Consider the following 26,913-nt stretch of genomic DNA (forward strand, 5'->3'; position numbering starts at 1 on the left):
CCACGTACCTCCCATAAGAAGGAAAAGGCTTTTAAGGAGGCTTCTCAAGTGAAACATAAATCTTCTGAAGAGTTTCTCAAACATTCTTCCCTGTGGCTTTGGTAGGACCTGTCACTAGGGAGGAGACTAATAACCCATTCTCAGCTTACGTCTCCTGCAGCCCGGGTTACATACCTGGATTTAACCCAGTCTTTATTTCTATCATGTCCTTCTGAACATTTACTGGGGCAGTCTATCACTGACTATATCCGAGGCATCCAAAAAGTTAAATACAGAAGGGTATCCAAAAAGTATCTATGTACACCTGGTTCCCCCCCATTCTTCTCTTTCACCCACAAAAAGACACCGAGGAAAAAGTTTTTGATGACTACATCTAAAATTCAACTATTGGTAATCATTCAGAGGCTTAAAACCAAAGAATCTACTGAGATAAATACCACTATTTAAATAGTTTTCCAAGGTCCCTAAGCTTTTGACGATGCAATGAACAGTAGAGAGAAGTTGCTGAAATTAGAAAAAAAAAAAAAAAAAAAGAATGCAACGAGTAGGTAAGACATTTTTAGGCATTTCCAGGCTCAGAGCTAGCTGTACTCCTGGAGGCAGAAGGTTTAAAATAACCTATAGCTGAGAAAAAAGATGGGTTGAATGGGTACAAAAATAATTATTTTAGTGAAATGTATGCTGTCAAAAACTTAGAGCTAAATGCCTGAGTTGCCCGACTCGAAATGAAGTGATATTACTGTAATCCAGCCCACATACAGCAACTGATTAGGAAATTTTTGCTGTTCAGCATTTAAACTAACTTCATTTCACAGTCTGGAAGGTAAAAATGGAAAAACCTCAAGATGACCTGCTTTTCAAAAGCAGCAGATTTCAGATTTTGAGGCTGTCATATTATATATGATCAAAAATAGCTACCATTTCTAAAGACCAAAGATGCACATTCATTTATCCTGCTCTCTAACTGCCCATCCATCCAAAAAATGTTCACTGTCTTAGGCATTGTGCTGGAGTTTACAGATGTGGCAGCAGGAAGGGAAAAGACGTTCCAGCTCTAGGCTCTTTCTTCTCTGAAGTAGAAAGTGGGGTTATCTGCTGACAGGGAAGGCATGATTCAAATCTTGAGAGTGATAAGGTCCAAGTCTCCCCATAAAAACAGAACAGAAAGCTGACTCTGAAAAACAGAGGCAGGAGAGGCATCATTGCAAATAATATATATATATATATATATATATATATATATATATATATATATATATATATATATCTCCATCCTACCTTATTGATCATCTTTGCTATCGGGATCCTTATTTCTCCTCTTGAGAATTACATTTTGAAAGTGCACCCGCGGAAGAAGACTTAAACAAAAAGGTCATCCATAACAGAAGAAATAACTTTTTTGCTGAGCCCTACTGTTTTTGCACCCAAGAGAAGAGAAGGAAAACAAACATGATAATGACAAGGATTTACTCCTCAGGTCAGGGCACTTTCTTCCAACAATAGAATTTAATTTGCAACTTTAGGTAGTCACTTAATCATGCTGTGTGGCTGCATTCTGGCCATGATGAAAGCAAGCCACTTAAATGGTATTGCTAGTGGGTACATGAGTCAAAAGGCTTTAATATACCCCTCTGTGGGTACCCCTCTGTGGCATATTTCTTTTACTATGAACATGATCACTGAGAGGAAGACATGCCATGCTGTAAACTCGCAGTTTTAGCAGGAAATTTGATTGTTTTTTACTTCAAGAAATGGAATTTCTTGAAGTGTGATACCCCTCTGTGGCATATTTCTTTTACTATGAACATGATCACTGAGAGGAAGACATGCCATGCTGTAAACTCGCAGTTTTAGCAGGAAATTTGATTGTTTTTTACTTCAAGAAATGGAATTAGTATTTGAAAAAATTGTGCAATTACAGCAAGTTCAAAATTATTCATATTAAAGTGAAAAGGGAAGGTTTCATCTTCAGTTAATGCTACTTCTGCTACAGGCTTTACATGTACTTAAAAAAAAAAATGTGTGCCTTTTGTCAGTTTTTCCAGATACAATCTAGGTTCATCTTATCTGTCTCACCTTTGCTTAGTAAGTGTCTATTACATCCCAGGTCCTACTTAAGACTATGAGAATAAGAGGAAGACTGCAATGGCTCCTGCTTCCATGTTGTTACATTCTAAGGGAGAACCCAGTTTTCCTAATCCCAGTCTAGCACAAATGCAAACACTTCAGAAGTGAGAGTCTATGTTTTCTCGTGGATTCTATTCGTATGGTAGACATTTTGGAAACATTGTTTTATTGTACGTGCATGTCTAAGTATCTGAGAGTTTTCCTCACTCAGTATCCAGTTATGAAAATATTTCCTTCTGACAATGTTTTGTTTTGAATAATGATAGGAGAATGCTGAGATTTGACTCCAGAAAGCACTATGCCTAAGCAGGAAGACTTTGAAAGTACTGGACAATTAGAGGCATAAAAACATGATCCAACTATTTCTATCCTCAGCATCCATCAAAACAAAACATCTATCAAAACACACTAGCTGGAGCAGTTATTTGGTGATGAGGTTTTTTTTTTTTAGATGTTATTGAGTTGTTTTTGGTGGGTGGATTAAAATACAGAAATCGAATAAAATACTAACAGATCTTATTATTATCTTCTTGGTGAACTGAAGACTTCCCATTTACTGACAATGACAACGCACAGTTTTAAAATAACGTTAGCCAAATTTTCTGAATCATTAAGGAAATGTTTTAATTTCACAGAAATCCTGACATTTCAAAGTAGAAAAAAACTGTATTCAAAATCAAAGAGAAAAAAATTATACTACATACAGATATGGGTCTGATGATTTAATTTAAAAATTGGCTGGTTGCAGAAACCAGTTTAATCAATAAGGAAATTCAACATGGTTCAAAGAAATAAGTATTAAACATTTTGGCTAAGATTAGTTCTAATAACTAGCTAGGCTCTGCAAAATCCCTGACATGCTAAAAGCTAAAGATGACCAAAATAAGTGTCACTATTAGTTGTAAGTCATCATATTCATAAGTACATGAGCCATTCAGATTTAAATTGATCATAATTAAAGAAACTGACAATAAAACGAAGGGGATGAAAATCCTTTCTCTACTCGAAACATGATTTTTTTCTTCTTTCAATTAATTCTGATGAAAATATACAAGGCTCTCGAGCACCCTGCTCCTCATTCAACATCTGTATCAATTTCGATTTTTTTCAGTCACACAACAATTTTAATGCTTAACTGTCATTCTGTGGATGTTCAGTGATGGCGTGCCCAATAAAGCAAAGGAGATGTACTGGGGTGGCACTTGCCTACTTTACATTAACATTGTCTGAAGCTGCCATTGTAAAGAACCTTGCTAAAGAAGTTTCACTTTTAAAAGTTGGGTTCTGGGCGCCTGGGTGGCTCAGTGGGTTAAGCCTCTGCCTTCAGCTCAGGTCATGATCTCAGGGTCTGAGATCGAGGCCCGCATCAGGCTCTCTGCTCAGTGGGGAGCCTGTTTCCCCCTCTCTCTCTGCCTGCCTCTCTGCCTACCTGTGACCTCTCTCTCTCAAATAAATAAATAAAATCTTTAAAAATAAATAAATAAAAGTTGGGTTCTCTTATTTAAATACTAATATCTCTATTGCTTAAAGTAAAACATTAATTTTTATTAAGGTTTTATTTATTTATTTGAGAGACAGAACACGATCCAGAGAGCACAAGCAGGAGGAGCAACAGTGGGGGAGGGGGGGAAGCAGACTTCCCACCGAGCAGGGAGCCCGATGGGGGACTTGATCCCAGGATCCTGCAATCATGACCCAAGCTGAAGGCAGACCCTTAACCAACTGAGCCACCCAGGCACCCCGTAAAACATTAATTTTTAACATAAGTTTATAAACACTTTGGGGATGCCTGCGTGGCTCAGTTGGTTAAGCAGCTGCCTTCGGCTCAGGTCATGATCCCAGCGTCCTGGGATCGAGTCCCACATCGGGCTCCTTGCTCAGCAGGGAGCCTGCTTCTCCCTCTGCCTCTGCCTGCCATTCTGTCTGCCTGTGCTCTCTCTCTCCCCCTCTCTCTCTCTGATAAATAAATAAAATCTTTAAAAAAAAATTTATTATAAACACTTTGAAGTTAGAAGTATGATATATATTACTTACTTTGCTATTAACTCATTATCATAGCATTTTCCCTCCTTCATTCTAAATCGGTAACTGGAACATTATGTATTATCTTTAACCCATATCTCACTATGGTTTTTAAGAATAAGTGTGTGCACAGCCCAAAAGTAAATGAATTGTGCGCAGATTAAAAGGGGTTTTAAAAATAAGTAAATTGGATCTAATTATGGGCAATAGAGTTTCAAAAGGTCCTAGGTGAACATTAGCACTTTCCATGTTGAATTTAAGATGCAGTTTAGCCAGCAAAGACATTATTTTTATATATCATGTTTATGTCTACTATAAATATCCTAAGCATTCCATTAGCATTAACCCAGTGATTAATGCATGTATGATGGAGTCAGGTTCTAATCAGTGATAACAACTGCCTACAACTATTTCCCCAACTGTTCATCTCCCCACTCGTACCCTAACAAAGACATGCCTACCAAAGTCTAAGGGTTCATGTAGTTACAGGAAACCAGATGCATTATTTATAAGGATGCAGAGGCTAGAAAGTTCGACTATGTCGCTTACCCCAGCAGTAGTAGGCTCTAAGCTATTGGCAATAGGAAGCTTGCCAGTGCATTAGAAGATGAGATAAAGGGAACTCTGCCAAATAAAATAGCTAAGTAATAACAAATGTTAAAGAAGAGCCTTGGGGGTTGGAAGGGAGTCCTGAGCTCAGGGCTGAAGCACAATTCAGATCATCAAGCTTCTGCAGTCAATGCAGAAAGAAGAGCTGTAATCCCAATTAATTCCTTTGTGTCTTATCTTTCTCGAGTGCATTTTTTTTTAATGTTACTACAGTATCTGTATACAAATGAGAAAAATTACAACTGGTATAAAATAGGTATGGTGTACAGTATCAGACTGGAAGCTCACGGATTATTCATCGTGTGCTTGTGCTGTCCACCCTGTTTAGAAATCCAGATCACTGTTTGAATGATCCAGGACAAACTGGTATTTTCTCCCTTTGATTTCAAAGAAAAAAGAAGCCCAACCATGAAAAAGCCACAATTTCTTACTCTTCATGTGTTCTAAACTGATATATTGCTATAGACAGACACCTGTCATGGCTTTAAGTAGATTCTGAGAGAGTGCCATTCAAGTTTCATTTTCTGTTTAATCACCATCAGTCACTTGGAATTTACACCACATTGCAACAAAAGGCTGCATGCTTTAAATGTTAATAGCAGCAGGAGATGAGAATGCCATCTTGCCCAGGGAAGCAAAAAAAACCTAAAAACTGACAAAATAAGTCAATCTAAACACAAAAAAGAAAACTGACTGTAAAGATTATTAGAAGCAAATAACCTTCTACATCAATCTGAAATTTAAGCAAAAAGCTATGATTTTTATTCTGAATCTCAAAATTGATCTGAAAATTGCCAAATCGCCATCGGAATGAAGGATGAGGAAGCTGAAGCTATAGATCACGTTCTGTTTCTTATGACCCGAGTTTCAATATTTAATGCACCCACCTTTTATCAACCAAAATGTGCTCATCATTCTCTCTCCATCGCAAAGTATGTGTGTATTAGAGGTTCACAGTATTCCTTCTAAATGACCCAAGTACTAAACGAATATAATTTGTTACCTAAAACTTTCTAGTTTTAATTTTGTTATCATAGTAAATGTGTATATATATTTCTATAGTTTGCACAGGAACCTTGATTCCTAGAACTGATTTGGTCCAAGCAATCAAGTTAGAGAAAAAGAGTATTTTCAAAAGTAGCTGCAATGATCACATGCCCTTTAGAGTAAGAGGTCACAAGAGAGGGGGCGGCTGGGGGGCATAGTCAGTTAAGCATCCAACTCCCGGTTCTGGCTCAGGTCATGATGCCAGGGTGGTGAGATCAAGACCCATGTGGGACTCTGCATTCAGTGCGGAGTCTGCTTAGGACTGTCTCGCTCTCTGCCCCTCCTCCCACTCTCACTTTCTCTCTCTCTCAAAATAAATAAATAAATCTTAAAAAAAAAAAAAAAAAGAGGTCACAAGAGGAGCCCTCTGAGGGTTCTCCTTTCACCCTCTACAATTGGGAAGTGAAAAGAGCACAGGAGGCAGAGTCAGAGGGGCTAGAAAGCTAGAAAGCAACCTTGCTTCTGCCACCACCTGTAATACCACCTTGACAGACACTGACTTGTCTGAGCCTCTTAGTTTCCTTATTTATATAATGGGACCAATACATATTTATTCTCAGATGAAAGTAACTGACATGTGATAGGTGCTCACTAAAAGATATTACTACTTTATTATTAATAATAAAAGAAAAATCAACCTTATTGACTATGGTGGCATTCTCTTACTCCCAAAGAAATGACTCTTCAGCACCACAGAGAGGAACAGCGACCAACTAGTTACTATATATACGCGTTTGCAGATAATTTGTAATAATCCCATTTAAAGTGGAACAGATTGTTATAAATCACCATGTAAATAAATATTTATCTAAAAATGAAGAAACTTTCCAGATATAGAAACCAGAAAAAAAAATTTTAAATAGAAGCAAACTGTGAAATACTTCTCAAAATGTTAAAAATTCTCTAATATTATTTAAGCCACTGTTATTTTTTTAGACTTTGATTTACAAATGTCTAAATATGTTTTGCGATTTAAGATTTAGATGGCTTTCCTACAATTACATGCATGTACAAGTTTAAAAATTATACTAATCTAACTAAAAAAAAAAAAAGGAACACCTCACTGTTCATTTTTATATTCATTTAATTAATAATTCCTGGAAACAGCACAATGATAAGCTATGGGAGTGAACACACAAATATGCCCAAATTCCTTTCTTCTGCCCCTTACATTCTGGCTTGGGAACTGATGCGCACATTCTGTCAATAACAAGTGCCAAGCTTGTTCTGAAGCAAGAGCTATGAGACAAGCAGAAGAATATCCCTGGGGGTTGGAAGATAATCTAACATCTTGTTAGATAAAAAAATTAATAAAGAGTTTGCTTTCTTCCTTGATTAGACAAGGATTTTTTTTTTTAAAACAATTTCAGAGCATCATTTAAATAAAATATACCCAGGTCTATACTGTACTTCTCCTGCAAAAGGACAGAGGTGAGTTATGACATTTTGAAAATTATTGAGACTATTGCTGGTCCTCTTCCTCATGAAAAACCTCTCCACTAGAAGCTTCTCTTAGACTTACTCCTCAATGCACCTTGTACATAAACGTCACAGCCAATGTTCTAGAAACTCTGGAAGAATAAGCAGAAGTTTTAGGAAAATACTTGTTTCTCTATGTATACATGTACTGGATGTCAGGCTTCATTTTTATTTTCACTAAGCTGAACAGTTTTAAACCTCAGTGCTCTTCACCTGCACTGTAAACATGTTTTTAAAGGTTCCAGTAAATCCCTTATGTGCTCCCTAGTCACCTATATCCTTCCTAAAGCTTATCTTGCTTTCACACACAGTCTCATTTGCACATCCATGGCAATTCTGCAGTCCCCATAATCTGTTCATTCTAAAACATACCCAAGAACTCTTTGTATTGTTTATTTATTTATTTTGCAGATAACTTGAGGATCAAGCCTGAACAAGATGCATTTCTGCTTTGGAGTATTAGTGATGTGAAAATAAGAACCTGCCATGAGGACAGCAGAGAAAAAAAAATCCATCTGGATCAACTAAAGAGAAACGCACAAAATTTGTAAAAAATCTATTATGGCCACATAAATAATTTTCTGTCAGATATGTGTAAGGCTATTTCTCTTCATATTTCCTCACATCACATCTTACAAAAATATGCCGGCTGACAAGGTGCCTTCTGCCTGAAATTGTTCATCACTGGTGGACCATGTTAGATTTTACAACTGTTTTTAAGTAAATACAGCAACTTCTTCTTACAGCTTTGTAGATTAAGTATTAAAGGAACAATGATCGTTCTCCAAGTTACACTATCTGTGAAGAGCATGGATTTTTATAGGTTGATAAAATAGCTAGATCTCTAAATTAAAATGAAGAACAACATTTATATAAAACATTATAAAATAACATTTAATATATTTCCTTTTGCGGATTCTTTTTCTGAATATATCTTAATTCTCACATGAGAAATGTGTAGTTGAAAACTCAATCAAGAAGCTTCTTGTCAATTAATCACTCCTTTCAATAAATAAATTTTAAGAAATCAAGAGAGGAAAAATCATAAAGGAATATGTTGTTTTTCAATATTTAGTCATTTTAATTGATTTACTTTATTATTTTAATTTACTTTATGTATCACTAAGTTATAATATAATTAGACATATGTTTTCAAATACAGTAGTAGTAGTCCAAATTTGGGTCAATTCTATGGACTTTAGAAAAGAAAAACAAAAAAACCCAAGTTTTGCCTAATGAAAATAAAATTGTTCAAGAAACTTCAACCTTAGGGGCACCTGAGTGGCTCAGTGGGTTAAGCCTCTGCCTTCGGCTCAGGTCATGGTCCCAGGGTCCTGAGATCAAGCCCCGCATCAGGCTCTCTGCTCAGCAGGGAGTTTGCTTCCCCCTCTATCTCTGCCTGCTGCTCTGCCTACTTGTGATCTCTCTGTCTGTCAAATAAATAAATAAATAAAATCTTTTTTTTTTTTTTTTTTTTTTTAAAGAAGGAAACTTCAACCTTTCCATATTACATTTCCAGGTAACCTAATCAAAAATGTCTCTTTGAATATCTTGTAAATCCATCTATGTATCATGGGTAAGGTTCTGAAAATAAACAGTAATTCAATTTATCAAAATGTGATTATGCTCATCTAAAATTTCCAGTTAAGTTTCTAAATCCTTTAAAATCTCCCCAAACTACCTTCAAAATTCTACTTAGTGCAAAGTACTTTCTGATTCCTCTTACTGTTACTTGGCCTTTTACTTTTAACAGTAGGTCACAGATTATCATTTTTCTTAAATAGGATAAATATCAGAATTCTAATTCCTTTGTAAAATTGTTGAGCTTTAAATATGAAGAAGAAACAATTGGCTACTTTTTTAAAAAAAGAGAGAACACAGTAAAAACAAAAAATCATTATTCAACTCTTTTCTTTTAAATCACATGCTGCAAAATGAATTAAGTGTATTCTATCTTAAGCAATATTACTTTAAAAAGCAACTTAAGTATGTCCCCCATATTCTACTTTGTATCATGAGATGTATCATTTATACACAATTAATCCAATTAACTACAATTAACCTTTCTACCTTACTGCAAACTACTTCAGCCCAAGGACCACTCTTGTGCATCTCGCCCAACCCATCCCCCTTAAGGAAATACACATCACCTTTCTTAGCACCATTCCTAGCATCGTGCTGGAGTACTGTGGGGGGGGTAGATGATTAACTATTCGCTTATTTTAATCAGAAAATGAGAAAGTTCTCGGTGATCTAAGCCTCAAATAGCAAAACTTTCAGTTTTACACTTGCCCTTTGACCTTAGCTGTCACTTGGCCTATCTTGATCTGGTTTTTACTATTCCGACTATTGAAATGAAAAGAGTAATAGCTCCAAATTTTTTAAATTTATCTATTTATTTATTTTTATCTTTTTTCTTTTTTTTTTTCCTCCAAATCCCTTTTAAAAATTAAAAGCAAGACTGATGATATTTTTTCATCACGGCCAATAAAAGTCCTGCAATATTTAACAAAACTTGTCTCTGTCTCTCTTTTCCCCTCACACCCTCTCAGTTTCTCTCTCCTTGTCACATTTGGGTAAAAAGATTTAATTTATTTATTTGACAGAGAGAGAAAGAGAAAGACAGAGACAGGGACAGAGATAGTGAGAGAGATTACAAGCTGAGCAGGGAGCCTGACGCAGGACCCTGGGATCATGACCTGAGCCGAAGGCAGATGCTTGACAGACTGAGCCACCCAGGCATCCCTCTCCTTGTGACATTTTGTAAAAAGCCTGATAGTTACTGAAGAAATGACTCTGGAATACGTGAGCAATGAACAAAATGATAACTCACATATAATGAACAACTTCAGCCTAACCACCAAATCTCTGAATTAGAGATAGTTACGGACTTGAACAGAGATGAGCATACATTTAAACTATAACCCACTCTGGCCCATATAATTGTTTTTTTAAGATTTTGCTGACTTCTGGTAGACTGAGAGATAAAATGAAAAGTGCCACTCCAACGGTCCTTTGACGATTAGTTGAACTATCAATACACAGCACCTTTATTAAAAAAAAATGATTTAAATAATCAAGCACCTTGTATGCTAGAGGCATTATAATAAGAGTAGGGCAGAGACTAGCACGATCTGCCTACAGATGAACTAGTGGAGACATCACTTCCTCTAGGGTTCAGCGGTGATACCTAGGAGGCTGGTAAAGCCTCAGAAAGGGTGATTTCGCACTTCAGCAAGACCTGCTGACTTTTCTGTGCAATATGAAATGGAATGGGCTAAGCATGCTTCTTTTCCTTCTCTTACTGTTAGAAGGAAGGAAGGAAGATGTAGTTACTTTGGTGAAAGAAGCTAGTAACTTGTCAAAGTCTACTTAAGCACAGATTTTTTTAAATAAAAGAATCTCCATGAAGCAGACTTTGATTTTTAACTCCAAAGTCAGAACATTTTACAGATTTCAAAAATGCTTCCCATGTATTCTAACTTGAAAACTGTAGCTCATTTAAAAAAAAAAATATTTTCTACTTTCTTCAGAAAAGCATTAAGTTTCTGGATTTAAAAAAAAAAAAAGAAGGTATTTTAATTATGATTATACAGTCAACTCGTAGGTTCTAATGAAGACTCCTTCAAGGTATTTCAACTGTCTTCAGTTTCCTAACTCATTTTCTTTAAAATTTCTGCTCTAATCTTGTCTGCCCAGTTGAACAATGTTCAGTAACATCTATTTTTAATTTTCCTTTAAAATTCTTTGTGAGAGCAGTGCCTGGCTGGCTCAGTTGTTAAGCCTCTTCCTTCAGCTCAGGTTAGGATCCCAGGGTCCTGGGATTGAGCCCCTCATTGGGCTCCCTGATCATCGGGAAGCCTGTTTCTCTCTCTCCCACTCTCCCTGCTTGTGTTCCCTCTTTTACTGTGTCTCTCTCTGTCAAATAAATAGATACATAAAATCTTAAAAAAAAAAAAAAATCTCGGTGAGATACCTATTTCCTGAGTCTTCTCAAGTTGTCTGCTCATCAGCAACAGAGGACGGTGCTGGTTTTGCCTGTCTGGCCTACTTTGCCTTTCTTTAGATACAAAACCCTCCCCTTTGTAATGAACCTAAACCCTGGGGTTCTCATGGGGCTGACCTCATCTGCCTCAGGGACCCAAACACACACAGCAGGGGATATCTGACCCCACGCCCTGCCCAACGGAAGTCATTAATCTCCTGGATACAGTAATGATTTTAGGGGTAGGCACAGGACACAGGTAGAGCCAATCACATTTTTCCTCAAGTTCTGCTGTGTGGATAAGGAGTAAACTTTCTCTTCTTTTTAGACCATGAGCTGAGGGGTTAGAGAGACCAGCAGTTATCTCTCCTTGTCAGGCAGAGAAAGCCCACTAGGAGTGAAGCTAACATCTGCGGAGAAACAAAGCATAAAGACCGAGAAGCCATTCCCTTACGCGACTGAGGCTCTGGATCCAACCGGACCAGTTATGGAAGCCAACATATGCTCTTTATATGTAGGCCCTTTGGAGTTAAATTTCTACAGCTGGTAATTGATAAACTCTTAAATCGGAATGCCCCTATTTCTTTTTGTGCTGCAGCTTTATCATGTCGTTCCCCATCCCTTCCTCTAGCTTTTTCTCCCCGCTCCAGGGAGAGAGCGGTTTCCTAGGGGACCCCCGATCTAATTCAGAGGCGTCCTGTCCTATCTTCCAATTTCTCAGATCCCTAGATAACTTGAAAAAAATAAAGAAATAAATAAAACCACCAAGTTCGGCATAAGTAAATTTACCAAAATCTTGCTAGCTTTGTTCTTCCAGATGCTTTCTTGATATACACCCGTTTCTACTCCCTTGCCTCCAACTCACATTTAATAAATTAAAACTCTTTTTATCTAATCCATTCCACTGCTCTATTCCAAATGATTAAAAACACTCAGTAAAGCTTTTACTACTCTGAAAACAGAAAAAATAAAGGCGCCCTCCTGTCTTCCAGCTGATATGCAAAAAGACTGATGAATTTTTTTTTTTTAAGATTTTATTTATTTATTTGACAGAGAGAAATCACAAGTAGACTGAGAGGCAGGCAGAGAGAGAGAGGGAAACAGGCTCCCTGCTGAGCAGAGAGCCCGATGCGGGACTCGATCCCAGGACCCTGAGATCATGACCTGAGCCGAAGGCAGCGGCTTAACCCACTGAGCCACCCAGGCGCCCCAGATGATGAATTTTTTTTTTAATGTTAAAGAGAATATTCCAGTAAAAACCTCCCCAAAGAATAAAATACAGAGAAATAATTGCTCCAGGTCTGATAATTTTCCACTAATGAATAACTCTGTCATACAAAGAATTTTCAGGATTTGAGATATCATGCACTAAATTAAATAGTACTTAGTCTGGAATAAGGCAACGTATCTATCCCAAACATAAACTACCACCAAGAGTATGTCTGTTTGATGAAGATCAGAGTCCCATTAGCACAATGGCTCTAACAGTATTCCCATCTCTGCAAAATAGCATATTTGGAAATACATGACATCATTCTCAAAATAAGAAAACCGAACAGCAAGGTCACTGAAATAATTCTAGACCAACACTTCTGCCTCCTTTTTTTTAACTATTAAACCCTTGAATTGTGTTGCCATTAACTAAGAGCTCACCCATCCATTTCATTCCCTTATAGTGTGTGGAAAGGGTATGACTTCAATAAAAGCTGGCTTTGGGATAACTGGGACTCATGTGATTTTATTCCTGGAATCTTCATAAAAAAACTGCATCTTGATGTTTTTCTTTTCTTTTCTTTTTTTAAAGAAGGCCTTCCCTCAAACTAGCTGAATGACTCCCATAAGACTTTGTAAATAAAAGACCAAAACATTTGTTACCAGAAGATTCAGGTTTAAATTTCTCTTCCGCCACCTACTTACTTTTTTGAATCGGGACATGTCAGAATGTCTGAGCTTCAACCCATCGGCTGACAAATGGGATAAAATCGAGGTCACGGAGTTCCTATGTGAATATATGACTCAATATACAAAAATAAGCCTTATAAAATATATAGTATGGTACAAATATCAGTTATGTATGTTTACACATACACATACATGGTTTATTTCATGATTCAAAAGAATAATTCGGTAAAGGTTAATTTCAACTGAATACCAAAGGTTAACTATACAATTCCACTGTAAGCTTGACCAAAAGTTTCAAAGTTATTTTGTCCAGTGATGGAATGCAGCGGGAGGCAGGAGTGACTTTAGAAAGGTCAAAGGCAGAGCTGAAGAACTGTATGACAGTTGCAGGTGGTGCTTTAAGAAAGAAATAAGATACAGTCACTTACAAAATGAATGAATGACCACGAAGGCAGTAACTCGTCTGAACACAGCAGTGGCTGTGACATACACCTCCGTCCTTTAGCTCCAAGTCACTTACTGTCCTAAAAAACTCTAAGTGTCTTTGCAATTAGAAAGATGGAAGTAATACTAGTTGGGCACTTTCCTTTTAAAAATACTCTCTTATTGCTCTATGATGCATGGGAATCTGTCCTTCTCCACAACAGACAGAGCCACCACACCCCGGAAAATGCCATGTCTACAGAAATCCGGAAACACAGTTTGCATTCAGTTAGAAGTCGTTCTCCAACGGTGACAGGATGGACTTCGTATTTTGCCACCAATAAAGATCTGAAATTGAAATGCCATTTTTTCCAGCAGAGAATCATTTAGCAAAGGTCCAGGCAGTATCCTCTACCATTAAAGCAGGTAAGTGAGTTGCAGCTGAAGGAGGAATGTAAGAATCAGAGCTTTAAATCTCTCACAGAGGGACAGTGGACGTGGTCGAATCTAATCAATACTGATCACTGTGCTAGTCCCAAGTGAAAATGCTGTATCTCATTATAACAGAAATGTCCTGCAGACAAAAGACATTTTCCCCTTCACCCAGCTCTTTTAGGTGCCAAATTAAAGATTGCATTGTCCATTTCATTCAGAGATTTCTGGATCTCTGGATAAGTTCCTTTGAAATGCAGCCTTAGCTGAGAATATATAAAATTTTGAAGAGACACAGTGATTTCTTGGCTTGAAACTTTCAGCAGCATCATCTGGAATGCAAATAATTAACTTCTTTTCTCCTCCAAAAATACAGATAGTTTCCTATATTGTTCAAATGAGATGCAAGGCCTCCTCTGATGACCTTACTCTTTTCAGAGCTACCTCAGGTTTTTATCTCTCCTGCAGATGGGGAGACCACCTAAAAGCAAAGCTGTGCTAAATGATTCACATTAATTTTCCCACATTAGGATTCCAATGTAGATTTGAGATAAACAGGATTATACGGACCTTGAAACTGAGTCTCAGGGAGGTTAGACAATTTGCCTAAGATTGCCCAGTAATTAGATCACTGGTATTTAAACTTGCGAGCACGTGTCCACGCAAGGTGTGCATTCTGTCCATTTTACCTCACTGCTCAGCATGCTTTGATGTGTGTAACACACAGATCACATGGGCTCAGCTGGTCCCAGGTCATGCATTTCCCTAAGCTACCATCCACACCTCCAATCCACTTTGTGTCACAGATTACTTTCCAGTCCATTCACAAGATCTCATTCCTTTTAATATTAAAGACTTTTTCCTTGAAGCAAAAAAACCCTCACATATCATGCATAGCAAGCTAGTGGATTGCCTGGGTTTGAATTCTGCTTCTGTGACTTCAGATAAAATTTATCAGCCTTAACATCTGAAGAATGGATTAAGGTTTTATGAGAACCATTATGAGTCTCCATACAAATCACCTAACACAGTGCCGGGCACACAGAAAGACTTCAACAGATGTTTGCCATTATTATTATTATTATTATTATTATTATCATGAACACTTAAAACTATTTAAGACTTTTTTCCAGAAATTTATCTTTATTTTTTTCTAATTACTAATTCATTAGACTTCATTTTGTTTCTCTCTTTTATACATTAAATTGGAATGGATGGTTCTTAATTCAGTAAAGTGACTGGTATTAACAATTGTACCTTTTTATAGCATTCAATAAAATTGTAGGCAAAATAGGGTCATGGCAGCCGGCACTTCAGAGGGAAGTCATTATGGTTTGTTCTAAGCAATTCTTTTACTTTTTTGCTGATCCTACATAAAGGAGGAGCAAGAGAGCCCTGCTAACCATTTTGTAAAGTTCACGTTCTTCTCCTTTTACAATAGCACTTACGTGTAACAGGACACTCATCTAGCAAATTACACGTTTCAAGTTACAGATGCCTCGTTTACCAAAACAAAGTAAATAAAATAAAGGCAAATAATGTTCACCTTTATCAGGAGATCATTATAGGAAACGTCTTGAGCATTTCATAAATTAGCAACTCTAAAAATAGTGAGTGTACAATGCAAAGTTCAATCCCAGTTTCAAAAAAGAAAGAGCGAAAATCTTCCTTCCAAAGGGAAGGATCAGTACCTTTGGCATTTCATCAATATGTATGAAATGTTAGGAATCATAAACACAAAGGGGAAATAAATGATAAGGTATTTGTAAATGAAACAGAAATCCCTTAAAACCTCCAGTCAAGAACAACTGCTTTATTGTTACAGTGAGTTTTAAAGAATTGTTTAAAAGTTTAAGATTTCAGAAAACTATTTTAAAATACTTCTGATTCGGATTTGGTAACGTGAGAAAAATGCATCTGATACATTAAGTAGACTGAGGGAGAGTGGATAAACAGAAACCCAGAATGAAAAACACTGATAAGAAGAATGTATATTAAAATATTAGCAGGAGTATTTCAGATAGGTAGTTGGGCAATACTTATTCTCATCTTTTTGTTTTTTTCTCTATCCCAACAGGAGATACAGAGAGCTGAAGTAGAACTTCGAGGGTGGGCGTGGTCAGGGGAGGCTCTGGGGAGAAGCCGGATGCAGGGACCAAGGACAGACTCGGCATCCTTTGGGGCACAGGGTCAAGGGCATAAAGTGACAGGGCTGAACCCCTTCAGGGTTTACTCAGCGGTGAGCTGCTCTCATCAACAGGACTGGGGCTGTTCAGGGCTGCTTTTGCACACAGGTGCGCCTCTTCGGCCTAATAAAGGGAAAAGTAACAGGATCGCCTGACCCCCGAGAGCACACGCACTCATCCCAATACACAACAGGTTTGCCGAATCCATAGACAGACTCTGCAAAATGTACACAGCAGACGACAGTGCCCGGACTTCCAAGAATGTGGCCCACATAGACGTGATTGCATTGCAAGAGCAGGGTTCGCTTCTCCCGCACGGGGATTTACCGGTGTCCCCTTTCTGGCGGAAACAAAGCGAAAAGGAACCTATTCTTTGGCGCTGATTATTTCTGACCCGTGTGAATTTTCCCAAGGCCTTCGACTGTTATAGATCACTTGAATGTGTAAGTCCCGCTTATGGCTATTTCTGCTGCCTCAAGTTTCCCCTTCGGCCTTTGCTAGATGGAGCTCTGTTGACGTCATGGACCCTGCACCGCGGAGCTCTGCAAAGGCTCCCTCTAGAAGGGAAGAGTGCCTCATGCTGCTCTCACGGCCCTCACCAAGACTGGACTCAGGATCTGGTCACTCCCGGTTCTACTTTCAAATTACAGTGTGTATTTTCATGAGATTAAGAAAATGTGTGCTTGAATCAATTCCACGGTGTTTCCTGAGAGCCCAGCCTGAACGGGGAAGTGGGGAATGTATGAAAATGGCGCACTGAAATATTTTTACACGATCTTAAAACACAAAGCCTTCTTTCTTAGTCTAAAACCTTTACCAAATATCAGGAACTAACTCTGCCGAGAGTTAGAGATCAGAGTCAGATTTCAAAATTATTTCTCTCTCAACAGTATTGCAATGAATACAAATGTAAACTGAGAGATTCATTTCAGTTCCCTGAAGCTCTGGAGAACCCAAAGAAGTATTTCTTCTATTCCAAAACTACTCGCATATGCTTAAGGATAGCATCCATCGCCCCGTTAACGATAGCAGGAGGGTTCCAATTACAAGAGTTTCAATAACTTTATTCAATGAATCATGCAGGGGAGAAACTGTTCCCAGACAAAATGCCAAAAAGAAAAATCTAGTATTTGCCCTTGTATAATAAACACTCAAAAACCTAAAACAAAGCTCAACATGATTCCTTAATGTGAGTTAGTTAAAAATCTATATAATTACACTAATCTTTCTATAAGTAGAATTAAGTAACAAATATCCCAAGCTCCCCAGAAGGGATTATCGTTTTAGACTATGTAATGAGTATCTTTAGAATACAGAAGAAGCCAATGTAGCTCTCTCTGGCATCTTATTTCCTGTTTGATCTCGCTAGATTGCTTCCATCAATCTAGTTAAATGATGCTTTATCTAGCTAAAATGTAGTCAAAACATCATACTTCATGCAATAAAAAATACGTTTACATTATATCGTTACAGTCCTGGTACTAACCCGAGGGAAAGGCTTTAGATTCAAACTGGATGTATTTAAACAGATGGACCAAACAACTGAAGTGGCTTAAAATACAGACCTTCCTGCCAGTGTTTCCTACCACACTGATAGCCAAAGGAAATTGTGCCCTCAACATGCTCCCCGGGTTGGAACAGAATAATCGGGAATATCTACTTATGGAAGAGCTTCTCAAACTGAGAAACAGCGTTAAATAAAGAGCTAAAATAAGGGAGAAGAAGACTGTAATTATAGGTTTTATTTTCAAGGTCTGATAAATTCCCCTGCTGGATATCAAAATTTAATTCAACGCTATTCACAATTCATAAGTATCAAAACTATTTTTACTAGTCCTTGCTAATTTCTTAAGTTCCCCTGACATGGCACAAAGCACCAATCAATCTAACAGTTGTAGAACTCCACAAGCACAAAGCACATTTCACATTAAACAGATGAAAACTAATCTGAGATCTTGCCTAGGGACTTGCTTTCAAACATTTTCATAATTAGTCACTTGCTATCGAATTTGAATTAAGGGCATCTATATATAGTTTCATTACTCTATCACAGCAGACTTTGTATGAGAACTGGGGAGTTTTAGAATAGGCCCCAAACAGCTGGGTATCAGGTCTCAAGCAATTGCTAAAGGCAACAAGACACACTAAAAACAACGAACGATGTTCTCTATTGTTCACCCAGAACCAGGCCTCAGAGGCTCTGCAGTCATTTTTCAACATTCAAAGACACTACAGTATAACACCACCCCATATGTGGTGTTTTCCCATGTCCATGTGTACCTTAGGGGGAGGGGATATCTAATCCCCCACCCCCAATCCAAGCACAGGACGGGCCCATTCCCTTCCACGCAGCAAATCCCAGCCTGCTCCCAAACTTGATGTACAGTTGGCTCCTCAGCAAGGGTAGAGGAGAGACAGGAACACCACCTCCAGAGGCAGATACTGTCTTGGGTTCAAAACTAGTAAATGGAATATTCAAATATACTTACATGAAGAAGTATTTGCTCCTTCTGTTGATACTGATATTCTAATGGGAGACTCTATAAAACAAAGAAGTGAAATGAGGCTTTATTGAGTCAGGCTGCTTGCATTTTTACATCAGAAATGTGCCAGGCTCAGGGATCATCTGGAAAAAGAGGACTAGGAAACAGCGCAACCGAAAAGCTAAAGCATTTTTAAGTCAGAGGAAGATGTATGCAAAATTCAAAGATGGAGGACTCTATCCATAGTCCAAACCCAAGGGATGAACATGGAAATTAGTCCACCTGCAGAGAAACCTCACATACCAACTGGTGTAACTGGTGTATGAACTTCCTAGAAACATGACTCAACATGACTCTGAACAGAGCCACAGGACAGGAGAGAAGGCCCATTCCTTCTCTCAAGTGTGGTCTTGATTTTCAGAAACATGAAACCAAAGAGAACAATCCCCATATTCAGAGAGAATGAAAATCAACTTTCATGTGTGAAGGGGAAAAAAAAAAGAAGAAGAAGAAGAATGAATCTGTTCTCAGGCAACATGGTCTGCGTAGACACCCTGAGCAAACACAGGGCTGAAGAAAGTCCATGCAAGATCCGCTGGAGCGGTACAGTAGCATCAACCAAAACATGCTCAACAAACTCGTAATACGATCACTGGAGATGTACAGGGCCAAGATTCTCTTAGGGAGCCAGTAGAAAGGAAAGAAAGCTAGTATTTAAATAGAGACAGAGCATAAAACACAAGTCATCATGCAGGAAAAAAGCATGGGACCCAAGGGTTTTTATTAGTCACAAAGAAGAACAAGTTAGTATCAAAGAGGGATTGAAAGTCAGCAGCCAGAAAGCCCTAAAGATTCAAGTCATAGATCGGAAAATACTAGTGAGAGCCCCTCCCGATTCCCAAGAGAAGCATCACATAATCTAAAAAACCCAGGTTCCTAACAATGTCTGTGGAGTCAGGCAGTGAAGCCCTTCATAAGAAAGTAATGCCTGGGGATGCCTGGGTGGCTCAGTGGGTTAAGCCTCTGCCTTCATGATCTCAGGGTCCTGGGATCGAGCCCCACATCGGGCTCTCTGCTCTGCGGGGAGTCTGCTTCCTCCTCTCTCTCTGCCTGCCTCTCTGCCTACTTGTGCTCTCTCTCTCTCTCTGCTGAATAAATAAATAAAATCTTTAAAAAAAAAAAAAAAAAAGAAGAAAGAAAGAAATGCCTGAGTGAAAGGGGAAGAAAATTCAGATAACTCAACAATTTTGTTGTTTTGTTTTTGTTGTTCTTTTTGCCTTTATCTTTTCTCCTCCCCGCCCCCCCGTCTCCCTCCCTTCTCTCTTGCTTTCTTTGCTACTCAGAGAAGTACAACCCTCTTAGACTCCGGGATCATCTCACCCTGTAACGCACATTATGTCCATCTTAGGAACAACACGTGGATGTGCCCTAAACATGGTCAAAGTCATCTGGGATACAGAGAGATTTAACTTTTAGGATCTTGAGTGATGGCTTTGAAGGGAAGAGGAGAAACTGGTGAAGAGAAGTTAAAAAAAAAAAAAAAGCTGTGTTTGATCATGTGGCCTCTTCCAACTTTCCAACAAGGTTCAGGCCATAGGAAGGAAATAAATGATGCTAAAATATTAAATACAGGATAATGAGAAGGAATACTGGGCTAGCTAGAAGGACCTGCTCTCCTACTGGATGAGGCACATGACTAATGTTTCTAATGCTTCAGTTTTCTCATCTGTATGATGAAGAAAAATAATGTCTTGTTTCACACATCCATTGTGAACACCACATGAGATGTAAATGTCTTTGTAAACCATGAGGTGTCATGCAGAAACAAGGTATTGTCATACTTTTTTTTTTTTAAGATTTTATTTATTTATTTGACAGACAGAGATCACAAGTAAGCAGAGAGGCAGGCAGAGAGAGAGGGGAAGCAGGCTCCCTGCTGAACAGAGAGCCCGATGCGGGGCTCGATCGCAGGACCCTGGGATCATGACCTGAGCCAAAGGCAGAGACTTTAACCCACTGAGCCACCCAGGCGCCCCTATTGTCATACTTCTGAAGTGAGTTTTGAATCTAAGACTCTAAAAACTTGTTTCTCATTAAATATGAATTTTTATAAATATTTCAAGGTCCTGTTAACTACAGAATGACAGAGGATAAGAAAAGTAAAAAGAAAAAAAAAAGAGCTAAAAGAAAAGAAAAGAATTCACGGCAGATTAATTAGATTCACAGCAAATGGAGAAATGAATGAATTATGGTTATATACACATTAGTAGAGCTGGGTTAGAAGTAGCTAATATCTGCTCAGACTGTAAGTGCTACCAGCAAACATTACAGGCGAGGAAGAAACAAACAAAACAAACCCAAAAGCAATGCATCAACATCTGAAAAATTCAGGCGTACAACAGTGTTTTCTCTAAGTTCAGTGACCCACAGCTGCTCGTTAGGAGCCCGGAGGTCAGAGACTGGACACGGACACATTACCCAGGAATGAACTACGGTGGGTTCAAAGGAAGCGAGGCAGATGAGAGAAGCACCTAGAAAGGTTGTAAAAACTGAATGTATAACCCAGATGTCTTCTTTCCTGCTCTAATGTCACTAAGTTGTATCGAGACATTTCTTTTTCCCATGCATGCCTCCCGGGCCCAGCTTCAGACATACGGCAAGAACTGTACTCCTTTATGGAAAACCCCAAGAGGCAAAAGGAATCGGGGGACATATTGCAGGAGGAAACAAGAACAGCTACAATTTAGATGCAGAAGGGGGTCTGATTAGTAGCAGGTGCAGCCAGCACTCGTTAGGTCTGTGGTTCTGGTTAGTAAAATGAGGTGAGCTTCTTTTTCTTACCTGAAGACACATATGCTCTTTCAGTGGAGACTGGCATGCCAGTAATGAGGTCTGTAAAAAGAAAAGGTAATAGGAAATTACGATGTATAATCAGGAGGCCGGCGCCACTTGCACAGCCTGCCTTCCAACTGAAGAAGAGTGTGTCAAGGAAGAAAAGTATTGCAAGATGGTGATGAAAGCCCTGGCTCTATCCACCCCAAATGTCAGAAATGCAACAACAACAACAACAACAACAACAAAAAAGCAAAAGCTGTCCAGATAAGTAGTTCCTCTTTCCTGGGGAAAGAACACGAGACAAGCCATACTGGAGTACGTAGGAAGAATTTCGCGCCCCCATGGAGCTGGTGAAGGGCAATATACCGCAAGGAGGCCATGGGTTCCTTCTCAGAGAGGAAGGCAGATGGCCGAAGTAAAAAAAATATATATATATCAGAGCTGTAGGATCAAAGCTGTGGTCAGAATTTTTCAGTTATCAATCTGGAAAACTACACGTTTGTCCAAAAACAAAAGTAATCAATGCTTCTTGTTGGGATTGGTGAAAAACGTCAAGTTCTGGCATTGAACTCTACAGAAAATTGCTAACGGATGGTCCAGATGGGCGCCTTATCGGACACAGTTTTCAGCTACTCCGGGCAAGGCACAGAGTAATAGGATGCGCCCACCCCAACGGAATGAAGGAGAAACTACATCCTGCTGGACACACCGTTATGGTGGGAACTGGGCCGGTGTTGTTTAAGCTTTGACTTGTTTTCAGTTTACTGCCTTTATCATGGAACAAAGGATGATTCCATTGTCTAACCAACCCTGTCTTCTTCCTGTCCTTCTGGAAAGAGCTTTACTTGCTAAAATCTAGTAATTTCAGTAAGGTGTGGTTTTATGAAGCCTGGAAAGATGCAGTGATGCAATGATGAGTATCATTCAACCTTCATTGTTGGGATAATTATTGTCAAATGATAAAACAATACGTCACTATTCACTAACCAGGACAAAAAGGTAAGTTGAATCTATTCAGAAGTTACCAGAACCTACTAAAATCCTAAGCAAATTATATATGTTCTCATTTCATGTTTGAATTAACAGCCTGTTAATCATGGAATTAGAAATGTTCACAATCGGGACGCCTGGGTGGCTCAGTTGGTTGGACGACTGCCTTTGGCTCAGGTCATGATCCCGGGGTCCCGGGATCGAGTCCCGCATAGGGCTCCCAGTTCCATGGGGAGTCTGCTTCTCTCTCTGACCTTCTCCTCACTCATGTTCTCTCTCACTCTCTCTCTCTCTCAAATAAATAAATAAAATCTTTAAAAAAAAAAAAAAAAGAAAAGAAATGTTCACAATCAACGTAATCATCTTTAAATATAGATACGACCATTTCAGGTTTCCATGGTAGGACTAGTCCAGTACGTAAAAAGACTTAATTTGAGGGCAATGTTTCCTTCAACCTCAAACACTTCTCTAGCGATAAAAGGTTTTGTGGACTCTGAAGGGAACAAAAATAGCATGTGAGACTCAGCAGGGATGTTTAAGAATAAGCATCAGGTGAGATATGAATATATAAAGACCAGAAATATATCTTCAGTAAGACCAAATGTGTCTCTCTTGTGAAAATTAAGTAATGGATAGTCCTCTCTATTCAAACATTAGGAAGACCAACCATTCAAGGTGTGAGATTATTACCAAGCCACCAAAGCAGCCTACACTGCCTCTTCTACGCACAAATGAATGGGAAGAAGTGAAAGGAATTGGAATGGGAAGGTATACGATACCCTTTGGGTTTGTTCTTGCAGCAAGTATTAAAGAGGACAGTCTCAGTTGATAATATGGCAATGTCTGTTTCTGACACGACCACAGCTAAATTCCTTGATTTGGGCTACAGAAAATGAAATTGTCCTTCTTTGGGGAAAACTTAATCTGAGGAGATGATTTTTTTAAATAAGATTTTATTTATTTATTTGACAGAGAGAGAGATCACAAGTAGGCAGAGAGGCAGGCAGAGAGAGAGAGGAGGAAGCAGGCTCCCTGCTGAGCAGAGAGCCCGATGCAGGGCTCGATCCCAGGACCCTGAGATCATGACCTGAGCTGAAGGCAGAGGCTTTAACCCACTAAGCCACTCAGGCGCCCCTGAGAAGAAGATTTTAATCAAATGTCCACAACATTTATCTTTCCCTACGAATACCTAGAAGAAGATCCATGTTTCCAAGCAAGTGCCCTCATTAGGAGAGAGGTTTCCTTTTCTAACCTTCAGGACCCATCAATGACATGACAGCCAGACCAAAGTTGTAAGCTCAGGGCCACAAGAATTGGGAAGAGGTCCCAATCCCAGCATGAATATCAAGACTCTTTTCAAGTTTATTTTTGACAAACCAAGTAGTTGTCCACTGTGACCTTCCAAGAAAAAAAAAAAAAAATAGAGCTTTTCTATCTCCAACTTGAAAGATCTCAGATTAGAGGAAAAGGTTGACCATTGACCATAATGTTTCCTTTTTAAATTGAATGTTACATAAAAATACCAGAACAGGAGGTTACTATAAAAATCTATCTACACAGAGACAGCTTAAAAAAATCTCCCTTCCTAAAAAAAATATTAATAATAACAATCCTCTCCCTTCCTAAAATTAGGTATTTACCCTGGAGACCTTAAAAATATCTTTAAGAATTATGGCTCCAAATAGAAACCTTCCGAATTTTCTTGGGAGAAACACAAGTTAAAAGTCATATACTTCTATACTAAAAGAATCCTGCTAATAAGAAAAATTAATCTTTTTGATTAAAATCACTCAGCAACCATTTTAATGCATGTTTGGGGTAGACTCCATAGACTTACAGAACTACCTTTTGTTATAACTGATTGAAAACAATTTTGTTGTAATTACAGATTGAAAAAAATTAAGTCCTGCAATCTTCTTGATGTTTACTTAAGCGACATAGTTTTCCTGCAGTAATTTGGTATATTAAATCGGTTAATTTATAAAGGACATCCCTTTCATTAGTGCAAATTAATGAAGATTTAGAATGATCAGGAACTGAACACAGTTGAGCAACTTCTGCTGATTAGGCAAGTAAACATAAGGAACATTAGTCTATTTTCCATGTTTGATGGCCTTTTTAATAAATTGGATCTGCTCTCAAGAAAAAGTTGCAGTGTCTGAAAAATGACACCTTGTAGAAAGGAATTTTTCTCATTAGGATACATGCATGACTTGTCTGAGATTTCACCATGAGCACACTATATTGAATATAACTATTTGGCAACAGACACATATACATAGACACAAACATACATATGATGCGTCTGTGTGTATCTCAACATTCACTTCTGTGACTCCTTGTTATTCTAAAATTATGGATTATTATTGTGTGTGCAAAAAATATGACCAAGTCATCTTTTTGAAGACTGAAAATGGGCCCCCTCATTTATTAGCACAAGTGAAGATGACTGAAGGAGTGTCTTCCAGTGTCTGCATTCTTGCTTACAAGGACAGTTTCGCAACTGAGAAATTTTGAAATTAATAAATAATGTAGAGTCAGAATGGATACTACATGCTGAAAAGACAAGTCCATTTCACTCATATGGTTCTTCCTTATGAGCCTTCAGGAGAATACGATATAAGACAACATACATGGAGACTACTTTGTAAATTACAACACGTTTTATGTGATTGTCAGGTTAACTACCGCTTGTTTACCAATATCACAGCATTTTCAACAATGCCATCAATTTGGGAGAGGGGGAAACTAAGCCTCTTACCCACGTGAGCCAATTTTTTTAAAGGACCAATTGATGTATTAGGCAAATTTTGTAGAAATACTATTTTTCGTTCATCTCAAAGGAAACAGCAAATTTATTGCTGTGAGCCCAATGTTCCTATGGGATCTTGAATCTCACTCAAATAATTTTTCTCCTGATTAAAAAAAGAAAATCTAGTCGCAGATATGACTGATTAGTTTGTATATTCTCTTGTATTAATCTTTAAAGACTGCAGTAGTTAATTAATTAAAAAACCAGTTAAGTCTATTACTCTCTTCCCTAATCTGTGCCCAGGAGTTTTTATGGAGCTTCTTAGCTAAGAATTAATTGCAACATTAAGGTTTCCCATATAAAGACCAAGCCAAATGAAATGCAAATAAAAAACATACAGTGTGCAGTCTGTGTAAGGGTGGTGTATGTGGTCTGTAAAGAGGCATATTTGAATTCATCAAAGGAATTCACCCATTACCCCTCAGGTAATGATGGCTGTCTGTAAGATCCTTCTTTTTTTATTTTTTAAAAGGTTTTATTTATTTATTTATTTGACAGAGAGAGAGAAAGCACAAGTAGGCAGAGAGGTAGGCAGAGAGAGAGGGGGAAGCAGGCTCTCTGCTTGGCAGGCCTCGACTCCAGGACCCCGAGATCATGACCTGAGCCAAAGGCAGAGGCTTAACCCACTGAGCTACCCAGGCGCCCAAGATCCTTCTTTTTGTGAAAACCCATCTGGTGTTTGTTAGACCCACATAGTCCCCAAAATAATTAGCAGACTGAATATGTGTCTATTGGTCTATTGTACAGCAAATTCTTTTTTCCAAATAAGATTGGAATTAAGAGGCATTGGAAAGGGCAGAAAACATACAAATTTCTAAAATGTAGCTTAACATAGTGATTTTGTGTGTGTGTGTATTTAGAAAATATATATGTGTGTGTGCGTGTGTGTGTATACACATTCTTTTTTTTTTTTTTTTAAAGATTTTATTTATTTATTTGACAGAGAGAAATCACAAGTAGTCGGAGAGGCAGGCAGAGAGAGAGGAGGAAGCAGGCTCCCTGCTGAGCAGAGAGCCCGATGCGGGACTCAATCCCAGGACCCTGAGATCATGACCTGAGCCGAAGGCAGCGGCTTAACCCACTGAGCCACCCAGGCGCCCCTACACATTCTTTTCTAAATGGTCGAAAATAGTGAAAATATAGTCATTATTTCACTCAAGCATGTAACAATTCAAGGAGAATTTCTTGGGTTTTTGTTATGATTTTGTTTATATCTAGTTGCTAATCTAAGCAATTCTAAACAATGAGTTTCACTGCAGAAAATTCCGAATATTGGATGGAAGACTTTTATGATCCAAGCTAATTGTTTCCTGATAGTTATATAGCTGTGTTTGGGAATTAAAAATAGTGTCAAACAATAAGTCCATCCCGGTACATTTTTTCATTTTTTTCTGGGGAGAAAGGAACACAATCTCTTGTTCATACCTTCCTTCCCCTTCCTCCTGCCATCCCTTCTAGAACCTGGTACCAAAATATAGTCTAAACGTCTTTGTGAAAGAAGGCACTTGTGTGAGTATATCTTCAGTATATCTCAAGGAATCTTTTGCACAGGATGAAATTTGGATAATTAGCTCACAGCAG

The 26,913-nt window shown here is 38.3% G+C and overlaps 1 protein-coding gene across 6 annotated transcripts in view; it reads right to left on the minus strand.

Annotated features, from left to right (window-relative positions):
- NRG1 (neuregulin 1) overlaps positions 1-26,913 on the minus strand; it is a 228,141-nt gene that overhangs the window by 143,141 nt on the left and 58,087 nt on the right. For all 6 annotated transcript variants that reach the window (XM_059156384.1, XM_059156382.1, XM_059156383.1 and 3 more), the window contains exons 4-5: positions 21,537-21,587; positions 18,702-18,752 (exon numbers count right to left, since the gene is read on the minus strand). In XM_059156384.1, the coding sequence (XP_059012367.1) occupies positions 18,702-18,752; positions 21,537-21,587 (102 nt within the window). The remainder of the gene's footprint in view (positions 1-18,701; positions 18,753-21,536; positions 21,588-26,913) is intronic.

This window comes from Mustela lutreola, chromosome 18 (assembly GCF_030435805.1).
Source record: "Mustela lutreola isolate mMusLut2 chromosome 18, mMusLut2.pri, whole genome shotgun sequence".
NCBI classification, from domain to species: domain Eukaryota; kingdom Metazoa; phylum Chordata; class Mammalia; order Carnivora; family Mustelidae; genus Mustela; species Mustela lutreola.